The sequence below is a fragment of the Diplotaxodon limnothrissa genome, linkage group LG5 (genome assembly GCF_057381915.1).
Source record: "Diplotaxodon limnothrissa isolate DT_005_m linkage group LG5, D_limnothrissa_male_GT1.1, whole genome shotgun sequence".
NCBI classification, from domain to species: Eukaryota; Metazoa; Chordata; class Actinopteri; order Cichliformes; family Cichlidae; genus Diplotaxodon; species Diplotaxodon limnothrissa.
Window position 1 is genome coordinate 16185731 of NC_140600.1, and position 13192 is coordinate 16198922.

The 13192-nt window shown below is 44.5% G+C and overlaps 1 protein-coding gene across 2 annotated transcripts; it reads left to right on the forward strand.

Moving 5' to 3' along the window:
* The first annotated feature begins 1435 nt into the window (after positions 1-1435).
* eif4ba (eukaryotic translation initiation factor 4Ba) lies at positions 1436-12394 on the forward strand. Of its 2 annotated transcripts, XM_085353151.1 has the most exons (15): positions 1436-1478; positions 3211-3351; positions 4519-4724; positions 5179-5295; positions 5413-5467; positions 5590-5736; positions 6159-6281; positions 6437-6697; positions 6810-7071; positions 8885-8973; positions 9067-9328; positions 9477-9514; positions 10581-10710; positions 11098-11170; positions 11259-12394. In XM_085353151.1, exons 1-15 carry the CDS (start codon positions 1466-1468, stop codon positions 11334-11336), a joined length of 1995 nt encoding a protein of 664 aa, XP_085209277.1. In that variant the 5' UTR covers positions 1436-1465; the 3' UTR covers positions 11337-12394. The 2 variants fall into 2 exon arrangements, with proteins under 2 accessions (XP_085209277.1, XP_085209278.1); XM_085353152.1 differs by lacking the exon at positions 10581-10710.
* The last annotated feature ends 798 nt before the right edge of the window (positions 12395-13192 follow it).

The following is a 13192-nucleotide window of genomic DNA, read 5'->3' on the forward strand; positions in this document are numbered from 1 at the left end:
CAAAATGGGTTTAAAAACATAAACAACAGTGGGATACTGTTTGTCCGTGATTTAGACAGGGGGAACAAATCGTGGCAGGATCAGCCTGATATTATTTGTATCCCACTGTAACTTTACTGTGTAAAGAGCTAACATCTCCAAAATGTCAGGAGTAGTTATTTATTACAACAAGTGTTTGTGAACTAAAAATCAAGAATGTGGGATCCTGTTTGTCGTGATTTGAACAGCCCAGCGCTGCTCCCGACATAGGAAAGACCAATTCTGCAGGGGAGACCTACCTCGGCACTTGTGCAGGTGAATCCAAAGGGAAGATATGCTTCACTATATTTTCTAGTCTTTGGCTTAGAATGAAGTTGGTTTGGAAACATATTCAACGATGCTTCATCTCCTGCTTTGCATTTGTGTGGGCGCCCCGTGCTAGCAGTGTCCAAGCATTGTTTTGGTTTCTTTTCCCTTTTCATGCCGCCCCCCCCTGCAATGGCTCTGCGCCCCCCCCGGGGGAGGGGAGGGGGTACCTTCCCACACTTTGGGAAGGTCTGCATTAATGCATGTAAGGTGAACTAGCAAACACCGTTGTAGTTACATGCGGCTGTCTTCTTGTTTGATCGCAGGTACTCCCTTCACCCTGGCCAAAAAGGCTAAAATGGCCAAAGAAAAAGTGGGAAACAGCTAAACATGAGAGGTTTTTGGACAAAATTTGTGTTTTTTCCATTGTTTAAGCACTGCTTCCAGCCAAGAGTGATACCATATATGCCCTATAGCTGCAGAAAAGGCTAACATTGTTATCTTTTTACAAAAAAAACAGCTGAACATGAGAGGTTTTTGGACCAATTTTGTGTTCTCCATTCTTTAAGGACAGGTTTGAGCACCGTTTAAGCATCAGCACCGTTTCAAAAGTACCGGTTTGGTACTGGTATCGAATAAAATCTAAACGATACCCATCCCTACCAAGGAGTGGCTATAACCTTGGATGATATAATCATAAAACCAGTATAATATAACTGATAGCTGGCAGTTATTCAAACCTGTACATAAGATGCAAGCCATCATGAAGAGCTGATATAAAGGTAACCACTTTAACCAAAAAAAATGCTACTTGGACGGTTTTTATTATTATGTTTTAGGATAAAAAACGAAAACTCAGCAAAGTTCTATAATCTCTGGGACACGGGTCAGTACTTAATGGCTTATTACCACTAATTCATTAGAATTTTAAGCAAAAAAAATCAGAAAAGGTGGATTGAAATTGCTATAAGATTAAAATAAATACACAGCTGGGAAAGCTGCAGCCAGTTCGGTGACAAATACGAGGGATATTGAGCAGAGCACGGAGCAGCGGTGCAGCAGATGTGGGTCAGCAAGTAAACAAGGGAGGAGGCAAGGCTCTCGTGGACGACGATGCGCGCTCCCGATAATAAACCTCTGACGCCTTCATCCGGGAACTACTACGAACTCGCTCTCCAACATGGCGGCGTCAGGTGAGGTTTATGTGGGTGAGCGATCCGGGTTGGTTCGGGGGAGAATTTAAGAGGATTTTACTTCAATTCAACTTAACACGTGAAGTTTGATGGTTGTTTTTTCTTCGCTTTATCGCTCCGCGTCGTTGTCTCGTGTGTATAAAAGGGGTTCCCGGTTGTTTTGGGCTCGGTAAAGACGATACTGCCAGACATAGGCGAATGAACGGAGCAACGACTAGCATAAATGTGAACGTTGTAACCTCCCGAGAACTTGTAGCATTTACCTCTGGGCACGGTTACTGCGGCTGCTGAAGTCCGCTTTTGACTTTAAGCGTTGTTGTGCGCAGTGGACGTGGTTGACAGGCTGTGAAATGTTCGGAACTGCGTGCAGAGCTGGCACATTGTATGACCGTAGCGGGTTTCGCCGTGGCGCTCAGAGCAAGATAAGCGCCGGGCGCAAGCGCGATGTGTGGAGGAGGGGTCGGGCCGAGGAGTCCGGGCTGCCCGAGGAGTCTCCCCACGTGTGCAAGCGTGGCTGCCTGGTGTCGGTGTTTGATGAAATGGGGCAGCTGAGCCTGTTTTGGCCGCATTCTAAACACTTCCCTAGCTCCTTCTCAACTTTAAGCTATCTTTTTTTCCCCAGCCGGCCAAGTCCTGCGCGATTGATGGCGCACTTGGATCGTGGCGCTGCGACGCGAGCTAGGCCGTAAAACCTAGCCAGCTAAGCAGGGATACTTCCCCCGTCAGCAGTCCTTTGCTGACTAACCCGCATAGCCGCCAAGACAAAAGCGATCAGTGTATACGGCAAGCTAAAGACCCGTATAGTTACCCTAACAGTTTGACCGCGGGGTTGTAGTTTAAGAAGAAGACAGCTCCGCTGAAACTTAATGTTACGCAGCTCTTAGCTCACCAATGTCACATAAGTGAGGATCGCTGAGCAAGCTACCACAGCCAATATTTTTGCTTGCTGGTTTTGCAAAGTACAAGCGGTTATAGCCATTTCGATCAAACCTGACGGCCGTAAACAACAACTTAGTGTAATATTCTGGACCAGAGCTGTCTTTGTTGGTCTCTGCGTTTGTGTAGGTTTTGAAATAATGTGTGCAAAAGAATGTCCTGACAGCTGGGATTTTCACAATAAAGCTCCCAGCCAGCTTTCTCACCCCCTATTTTTTGTTTTTGTTTTTCCAAGTCAAAACCTGCACCATGAACTGTGTGCGAGCCCCCCTCCCCATCTCCCTTGGGGGCTGGTAACTGCTGGCACTGGGACACACTGTCAAGAATATTCTGTGGTCTGTGCATGATTCAGTCAGTCAAACCTCAAAAACGTGTTGCAGTAAGGTTGTTTTGAAATCGTTATGGTTCTCACCTGACTTGGAGCTAAACAGCCTTTTCTGGTCTGTTGCACAGTGACGGTTGGACAGGCTGACCACTCCCCATTCGTGTGTGTGCAGTTTTGGTTTTTTGTAGCAAAAGAAGTATTTGTTATCACACGCACACTGGGGCCCACTCTTATCTTGCTTGGTTGTACATCATCTCACTACTAAACCTTAAAAATAGCGTCACCATTTAAACAGCAGCTCTCATTTAAGGCAAAAACATTAGGTGTTTTTTTTTTTAACTGTTGAGATGCTGCAGTTTCTGATAGTTTAGTCTGCAGCTATTCCATATGTTACTTTGTAAGTGACTTCCATAGAGAGACGTCCACAATGGGCAAGGTAACCATGACTTACTCTTGTGTTCTTCCCTACAGCTAAGAAGAAGAATAAGAAGGGGAAGACCCTCACTTTGACTGACTTTCTTGCGGAGGACAGTGGAGGCAGCAGCGTCGCCCCCAGCTATCCGACCAAGTCCACAAGCTGGGCGGATGAGACTGATGACCTGGACGGAGATGGTGAGCACACACTGAAATGCACACAGTGATCGGAATATCTTAGCAGCGTTTCACAACAGTAGGTGAACTAAAAAACGGTCTGCATTATGTTTCTTGGTAACGACTGTTTAGCTCTACCTTTTCCCCTTAACTGCAAATTCAAAACCTCTGAATTGAAGGCTGCAGTGTTTGTCTGAGCTATTTGCATTTGAAGAAGCAACCTGCCGGAGTGATTTGTGGTAACAAAATGGTCAGTGTAAGTCAGGTTAGCTATGCAATCAGTAGGCAGAGATATCCTTTTAATTGCATAGCTGTTGATTCAGTCACATGTTTTAAAGGAGATATTATGTATGACAAGCCAGTCTCAGTGGAAATGCCCTGAAAGCAATTACTGTAGTAAAATCGGTGTGCTCGCTCTCTCTTGTTCAGAAGATCTTTTAGATTCGTTGGGAAAATTGAAGAATGTGGTCAAACTGGCGATTCTAGTAACACATGTAGTCGAACATGTGGCAGGATGTGAAATGTGCTGCAGAGTGTTTAAATGAAAATGAGCTGGGTGAGATATGAATAGATATGATATGCAGATATAAATGTCTTGTAATACGAGGGTGATAACACTAATCCAAGCTGGGGGTAGTTACATGAGGCATGTATTTTATTTATAAGAAAGTATTAATTAACATATTTACCAAGTCAAAGTTTGGTTTTTATGCAGCGTCAGTGGCAATGCCCTGTTTGTTTGTATGTTAATTGTTCCAGCTTCTATGTTGAGACTAGGCTATCTACACCATACCTGAGTGTGTGTGACCCTTAAACTCCAGTTTGTGTGACTAATGTGATTGCTGTACACCATATGAGGGGCGTTTGTTTAGAAAGAGAGGAGCTGAGATGATGAGACAAACTGATGCGTAGTCGAGTCTGGATCATTAAGGGGAATGCAAACGCAGGCCAGTTTGCGCAAGCACTGTAGCGGGCAATGGCACCTAATGTTTGTTTTTTTCTTAAGTGTTTGCATTATGTAAAACGGTGATCTCTATGCAATGAGCTCTCTTGTTTTCTCACAGGTAACCCTAGTATAGGTAGCTTCTTTTTTTTTTTTTTTTTTTTTTATTTAAGTGAAAGCATTTCATGAATTTAGGAAGCTCAAATATTAGCTTTTATTTGAAGATTCCTCCAATGTCTCTGCAGTCTCGACTTCCTGGCACACGGAGGAGGACACGTACAGGGCACCACCCATCGACCGCTCCATTCTGCCTACAGCGCCTCGCTCAGCTCGCGAGCCCAATATTGACCGGGCCAGGCTCCCCCGCAGCCCGCCATACACCGCCTTCCTGGGAAACCTGCCCTATGATGTCACTGAGGACTCAATCAAAGACTTCTTCCGCGGCTTGGCAGTAGGTTTAGCAAGATATACACACAGCCATCACTCATAATTGTATATAACAGCCAAGGCAAATAACATTTAGGATGCCAGCAGTTCTGTGTGTGTTGGTTTTGCAGTTTCAGTTACATTTCAGGTTCTCAGATCATCACTTTAAAGTTACACGTGTGGCTAATTTCTGAAGTTTCAGTCCACATCTACGTGGGGCTGTCCACACAACAGCAAGATTGAATTTGCATTTTAAAAAAGAACAGGATGCAGAGGTCCACTTTGTTATTCTGTTTGTTTTCACACTTGTTCCTCAACGTGTCACATCAACGACACAAAGTTTTTGTTGTTGTTGTTGTTGTTTTCTGTTGTTATTTTGCATTTTGAAAACTTGGGTAGTGTGTTTCTGTTGTCATGAGTGTAATTAGAGCGTTATGTTATTAATCAATGTGTTTCACTTTAACTGTCTCTGTGTCCAGATCAGTGCAGTGCGTCTGCCTCGAGAGCCCAGTAACCCAGAGAGGCTGAAAGGCTTTGGTTATGCTGAATTTGACGACGTAGAATCCCTCCTCAGGGCTCTCAACCTCAGCGAGGAAGTAAGAGAACCTGAAGTTGGAAAAGACACAATTAAACAGTCTGAGACTTTCACCAAAGTGCAGGAAGGATCAGTAAATAATAGTTGTAACAAACTACTTCTTTGCTCATGCCAACAGAACCTGGGCAACCGCCGGATTCGTGTGGATATTGCAGACCAGTCAAATGATAAAGGTACACTTTTATTCCTGGACATTTTGATCATCTCTGCCTCTGCAGTCACGCGCCGCTCCATTGCCCTCGTTGAAGTGTTCGATAATTTAACACAGCGTCTCCTCTCCTTCTTCACATCTCAGAAAGAGACAGCGGACCTATGGGTGGTCGAGACCGAGGTGGGCGAATGGCTGACATGGGTCCTGACAAGACAGACAGTGACTGGAGAGCTCGACCAAGTGCGGATGCTGATGATGGACCTCCCAGGAGAGATGATGCCTTCGGAGACAGTGAGTCTAATATGCTTCTGCTGGAGCTTTATCACGATAGCATAAGATTCCCTCTAAAGACAAAAATATACCTAAATAAACAAACAGAAAAACAGAATGCTTTGAGACTATTTTTTTCCCCATTTCAGTTTCACAAATTGAAGCATGAAAGTTTAATTTGAGTATATTGACTGAACTAATTAATTACAGCAAGTCCATTAAGTGGCTTCTTTTGCACTATTTTGTGAAACCTAGCCTTAGCTTTATGTCACAGCCCTGGTTTTCAGCTTTCAAACTGAGGAGCAGGTGTTTTTTTGTTTTTTTTTTATTATTATTATTTCTTTGTCTTTAATTTTGAATTGTTTATATAAAATACCTGTGTGGTAACACCATCCAATCAGCTGTTCAGTGTGTCACGTCCCATTACTTTCGACCTAATGCAGGATCACGTGACCGTTACGAGTCTGATCGTCACAGAGATGGCCAGCGGTGGGACAGTGATCGTAATGAAGGAGGTCGTTACCGGGATCGCTATGACAACAGGGACCGCAGAAACAATGATGGAGGTTTGTTTGTATAAGTTCTGGAAACTGCTTCTTAGGCACAAGATCCAGATTACTTTAACATTCTGATCCCAAATAAATCTTTATTTTTTGTGGTTGTATTTAGTGTTTACAGCGTTCTGTTTTCACGTTTCTTTTTTGGTCTGCTGTCTGTGTAGGTTTCGACTCTCGTAGTGGTGGAGGAGGTCGTCGTAACTTTGGTAGTGGTTTCCGCCGTGATTATGATGACAGTCAGGGTAGCAATGATCGCTACGGGGACCGGGATCGTTACGGAGATCGAGATCGTTACGGGGACCGGGATCGCTATGGGGACAGGGATCGTTTCGGAGACCGGGATCGTTTCGGAGATCGAGATCGTTACGGAGAACGGGATCGTTACGGGGACCGTGAAGACCGGCACGACAGGCGTGAAGAGAGGGGTGAGATTTCATTGTATAAATCCTATCCTTTGTCAATATTCTTAATTTTCAGGAAAAATCTTGTTAAGTTGTGCATTTGTGACGTATGTACTTTCATCTTTTCCAACCCTAGCTCCTCAGCAAAGACCCAAGTTGAACCTGAAGCCTCGTAGTGTACCTAAAGAGGAGGAAAGCGCCGGCAGTGGTGGCACTTCACCTGCTGCCACTTCAAGCTCAAGCAGCAGGGCCTCGTCCATCTTTGGCGGAGCAAAACCCGTTGACACAGCAGCAAAGGAGAGGGAGGTGGAGGAGAGGCTGAAGAAGGAGGAGGAGAGACTGCAGAGACAGCTGGAGGAGGACAAAGGCAGGGGACCGGACAGAAAGATGAGGGACAGGTGAGCGGGGAGGCTGATGAGTAATGTTTGAATGTAGTAGTATTGTACATTTATTACACCATTAAATTTTCTGCCTTTTTTTTTTCTCAAGCACAAGTAAATTAGATCTAATGCAGAAATGGGAGAGCGCCTTTTTTATTTTCAAATGTTAATGATTAAGTGTTTAATGCTGACGCATCCTGTGGAGACTTGTACAGCTTGTACAAGCCCTTTGCAGCCAGAGTCTCTGTTAAATGGACTGATGCTCAAAGTGCTTTTCTGCTGCTTTACCCCAAGCCTCATTCACACACATTCATACAAGTGCTTTCTTTAACTTAACATTCATGCAGATGCACCGGGAGCACTTTGGGGTACAGTACCTTGGAGGAGCCAGGCATAGACCATCGATCCTTGCAATTAGTAGAGCCACAGCCGTTGTCGCTGTTGCATTAGAATCCTTCACTTCTGTTTTTGCAGCCATCCATCCATTTTCCTCCGCTAATCCGGGGCCGGATCGAGAAGCCCAGACCTCCCTTTCCCCAGCAACCTCCTACAGCTTGTCCGGGGGAACACCCAAGCGTTCCCAGGCCAGCTGAGAGTTATAGTCTCTCCAGCGTGTCCTGGGTCTGCCCCGGGGCCCCCTCCCGGTGTGACATGCCCAGAACACCTCGCCCAGGAGGCATCCTTGTCGGATGCCTGAACCGCCTCAACTGGCTCGTTTCGATGTGGAGGAGCAGCAGCTCTACCCTATCTCTAAGGGAGAGGCCAGCCACCCTTCAGAGGAAGCGCGTTTCTTCCGCTTGTGTCTGCGATCTTGTTCTTTCGGTCACTACCCACAGTTCGTGACCATCGGTGAGGGTAGGGACGTAAATTGACCGGTAAATTGAGAGCTTCGCTTTTACACTCAGCTCTCTCTTCACCACAACAGACCAGTACAGCGTCCGCATCACTGCAGCCGCAGCACCAATCCGTCTGTTGATCTCCCGCCCCCTTCTCCGTCACTCGTGAATAAGTTCTTGCAGCTCAGTTTAATTTCTGAGATGTTTATGGCATGTTTATAAGATCTGCCTACAACTTGACGGACACTCAAAGCCTCATCTTGTGATTCTTGAAGAGTTCATGGTAGATTTCTGAGATGTTCTTTGGTTCACTGTTCTGTTATAGCTGCAACTCGCCTTTCACGTTGGTCTTGATTTGACTGCTTGACATTTACATCCAGAATTTCCAGATGTTTGTCTGTGTAATCAGTAAGTTAAGGCCTAACAAGTTGCTCAAGTTTTTACATAGTAGCAGTTCCAAATATTTGCATGTTACACTTTTTAAAATCTCCTCGAAGGTAAAAACAGCAACTGATATTTTTAATATCTGTTTGCAGCAGGGTTTGTGTTCACGATTGTCCACTGCAAAAATCTGCTAATCATGTCATTTGCATAGAGCAGAACTGTGAGGGCTGAACTCTTGCTCTTGCTTTACGATTGGTCGGGTCGTCACATTGCACTCGAAACAGTCCGTCTCAGATGCCCCACAGTCTCTGCAAAAACTCAGAAACTTGTTTGCTTGGCCTTTTCCGTGTTTTACCCTGTTTTGCTTAAACCCTGTTACCCCATTTGCAGTTTACAATCAGCTAAAACATGTCTTAAATTTTGTTTAGTTTTAGTGTTGCAGTGTTTCAACTGTCCTTCCCCTCATGTGGTGTGAGCACTTTGTTTGAGTAGCTACACTGAAACAAAGTGCTTAAAATAGTGGTTTGGGTTTCAGACATCAGTGGTTTGATTTGCATAATGTACCCAAAGGTCTAAAGGAAAGAAAATAAAGATTTTCTTTTTGCTTTTAGGGACCCGAGCTGGCGCAACGAGGAATCTCATACTGAGCGATCCCGCACAGGAAGTGAGTCTTCACAGCAAGGAAGCACTTCTGGAAGAGGTGGGATGTTTCTTCACTCGCTTCCTTTCTTCTTCTCGATCTCTCCTTCGTCTTTGTCCTACTTGGGACTGAAACACTGCCTTCTCCCACTAGGGTCACGGTGTCGAGATAGCGAGCGCTCCGGTGAGAATGAGGTATTCAGCGGGGTAGAAGGTGGCTCCACTTCCCCTGGGTCCTCATCCCGGCCCCCCTCCACCAGCTCTTCTAAAGAGCCATTGAAGGTGATGCCTGCACCTCCTCCCAAGGAGAATGCATGGGCCAAGAGAAGTGCAGTCAGCACAGGCTCTAATGAGGGCGATGGTCGAGCTCCGACCTCCCCGGTCTCCCCAGGCGGTTCAGCTCCTCCCAAGTTCAGGTGAGCACTCACTGAATGAAGCCTGCAATGTTTAAATTCTGCTCTTGAATGAATGAATGAGTAGATTGTAGTAGATTGAGTAATTGATGCTCTGAATTCCCTACAGCCTTAATATACTTTGCCTTGACTGTTCCTCCTTTCCTTTTAGCTCCTCAAGTTCTGCAGATGAAAGAGGATCTGGAAAGGGTAAGTGCTAAACACAGTGGGATTTCCCCCACTCCGAAAACAAGTTACCAGGGTGTCTCCATCGATTACCTAATGAAGAAATCTTAGAAAAGCACAATCTGACTGAAGAAGTGAAGCAGAAACAGTATATTGCATGTCTTAATTGAATACAGTGACTAATCCATCTCATTCCATGCTGGAAAAGTAAACTTTGTCACACACTTGCGTTTGGTTAGGTCTTCCAGTCAACGAGGTGATATTAGGAGTTGTGTTTTGAGTTTCCTGTCCCCTTTGACTTGTCTGGCTCTTCTCGACATCATCAGTGTATGGTGCACTTAATCAGCTTCAGCTGTATTTGCCCATCTGTGCTCTGAGAAACAAAAAAAGCACAAAAAAACAGCTGAAGCATTTGCACGTGCTTATAGAGTACATCTTGTAAGCATTGGCGCCTGAAAGGTGATGACAGAGTGATTTTTCAAATTCTTGAGTGGTCCAGGAAAAAGAGCTGGGAACTTCTTTTTGTTTTGTTTGTTTGTTTCTGTAGACTGTGAAAAGCACAAGATTCTCAGAAAAAGGAAGTGGAATAGTTCAGGACTTCATTTGTTGTCGTGCAAATGCTTTGTTCATGCATTTAGCAGATTTCCTTAGAAAGTGTTTCATCGATTCACTTGCTCACTTACCATATGTGGTGTGCAGCTTTTATCTGTGCTTTCCACACTTACTAGAAATTGTGCTGAACGCATTTGTCAAAGAGTCTTGCTAGGAGCGGGTCCTGCTCAGAACGTGCATGCCGAAACACTACAAGAACAATAATATCTTCATGGCTGTGGTGCCACAAGGTGGCTCTCACTATTTTCTACAGTTTTGGAACCTTTTGGCACATTTTGCAAGCCGGCATCAGATTTCTCAGAGGCCCGTTCTTGTAGTGGGGGCAGTTGTGCACCTCTCATTTGGCCCTATATCAGTGACTAACACATTTTGAATCCAACCAAAGTAGCTGTTTATGCTGCAGTGCGTTGAGAGTGTAGTCTACTGTACACCGTCCACCAAGCCCCCCTTGACTCAACTGTCTGGCTTCTTCTTTAAGATGAGAACAAGGCTGATGGTGTGCGTCGGGACCGGGGGCCCCCACGAGCACGAGGGGGGCCTGCAGGGCCTGGAGCTGGGCGGGGGCGAGGAGAGGGGCCCAACAGAGACCGAAGGAAGGAGGCAGACAGGTTAGCAACTGCAAAGTTCTTAATGAGACAGGGAGGATATTTTTCAGGCATCTGTGCTCGGGTTACACAACTGATGGTGCTTTGTGGTTTGTTTTTTCATTTTTATTTTTTTGTGGGTCACTGGGAAGACAGGGTTTCCTGGTGTGCACATGAATGCTTTATCTGTGCTACACCAAATCATCATGATCCCCATATTGTAGCACAAGAAATAATTCATGTCAGAACTACATGAATCAGAACTGAAATTTCTGAAATGGCTGTTAATCTTCAGAAGACGAAAACGAGCAGATTCCTCTTTATTTATTTTCACCTGTGGCCATTAAAGGTTTCGCAACTAGTTTTTTAGTACAGATACTTCCTAACGTCAGCATTCACTCTGACCTTTAGAAAGGACAACAGAAGAGACCGAGACTCCAGACCACCCCCAGAGCCAAAGAAATACGAAGAGACCCCAACCCCCGTAAGTCCTGTAGCTCAGCCACATCAAAATTTGTGCAAAGTTGCACTGTGCTGTCAAAGTACTGATTATTTTTCTTATTTTGTTGCAGAAGTTCAGCTCAGCCAGTAAGTACGCCGCTTTGCTAATGGATGGTGACCAAGGAGAAGACGCAGATGACGCCGATTAGAGGGAAAACAACGAGATGCAGAGAAAGCGATGAATGCAAGAAGAAAAAAATAATAATCTCACATAGCGTATGGGAAAAAAAAAATCTCCTCACATGGATGTGGCTCCTGGGAAGGGAGGGGGAATCATCACCCCTCTCTGTTTTCCTCCTACAAACCTGTCCTTTAATTTCAAACCATTCACCCATCCCTCCTCCCCCTGCTCCACCTTCAGGACTCTTCAGGTTCTAAAGAATAGTCACATACTGGACTTGTTTTAAATGGAACAGAGGAATACATGACACATGAAAACGTGATGGAAAAGATTGAATTAATTGTAATAAATAAATGGAAAAAGTGGGGAAAAATGATTTTTGTATATTTGTGGATCACAGGCGCATCTAATGACTGAAGATGGAGCTTATAAACGTGTTTTGGGTTTTTTTTTTCTCTCTCTCCTTTATTGACTTTTTAGAAATGCAAAACATCATTGCAAGCCCTTCTGTATACGTTATTAAATAATTTGATGTTATAGAGTATTTAAAAAATATATATACAAGTGTACTGCTGAAATTTGAAAATCCTGTTTTCCAGTACTCATTATCAAGAGCATTGAGACAAAACCTGCTAATTTAAAAATTTTCCAATCATGTGATTCACCATTCAACAAATAAGCTGGTCGATGGTGTTAACAAAAGGATTCCCAAACATATTTTTGCAGGATTTATATTTTCACAGTTGCAGGGAAGGAAGGAAGAAAGAAAAAAGCCACCACACAATTTTACCGTGAGAATCAATTAAGTGCCATTATTACAATCCCCATCATTGTACAGATGTCCCTCTGTTTCTATACCTTAGAATTAGACCAGTTAAATGCTCATGGTACTCCAGTATCCAGTCACGTTAACAGATCTGTGTAAATCATTCATTGCCCCTGAAGGAGTACAAATCTATGGAGAAAGGGTGGATTTGCTTGGGGGGGGTTGTTCATGAGGTTATATGAACCTGTCTTCCAATTTGTAATAAATTGGGGTCATCATGTGAAATCAAATAGTATGATTATTAAAGTTCTAATGTGGGAAAATGCAACTCCTCCCTGCTGCCTTTTGTTATGCTGAATGGGCAGCACATACTCTCGTAACACCTGCGGGATTTACCATCACCCGTGAAAACACGGTCGTCTATATGCTGAGTTGCTTCAACCAACTTTCTGCTCTCCCAGTGTGGTCTGTGAGGCATAAGATTTCCTCAGTTTTTCTTCAGACTCGGGGCCCCCTGCTGAGGCCCCGGCTCCTGGTGGCAGCTGGTTAGGATCCTGCTGAGCTTTACACCCACCCACCCTCCTCCACACACAGGAGGTGCGCATTTTAATGCAAGAAGGCATTTCTCAGACTGTTCAAAGCAAACCATTCTTTGCAGCGGATATCGGAAAGAATACTGATTGACACCAAGGGTGTGTGTTTAGGCACGTGCAAATGATGTCTTTTAAATATTTATGAGGCAAAAATAGTGGCCATGATGTAGCAATGCCAAAGCTGGGAAGCAGACATGGAAAGCAACGCAAGTGTTTGTGTGTGTGCATGAACACACTCCACATTACTTCAATCATTATAAAGCCTAGATAAGAAAGAATTACAGAGAAAAAATCCCGAGTTCGAATCGGGATGTCCTCCCTGTGACTGTGGGTTCTCTCCAGGTACTCCGGCTTTCTCCCACAGTCCCAAGAGATGCTTATCAGATTAAACAGTGATTCTAAATTGGCCATAGATGTGAACATTTGTGTAAAAGCCATGTGACCGATCAACAGCCTATTCAGGGTGTACATCCCACCCCCCACCAATAACAGCTGGGATAGGCTTACAGCATTGGACAGTATGAT

Coding starts and splice junctions, on each gene's coding strand:
- eif4ba (XM_085353151.1), top strand. Junction 5,468..5,589: donor AGACCAGTCAAATGATAAAG/GTACACTTTTAT, acceptor TTCACATCTCAG/AAAGAGACAGCGGACCTATG. Junction 9,329..9,476: donor TCAGCTCCTCCCAAGTTCAG/GTGAGCACTCAC, acceptor CTTTCCTTTTAG/CTCCTCAAGTTCTGCAGATG.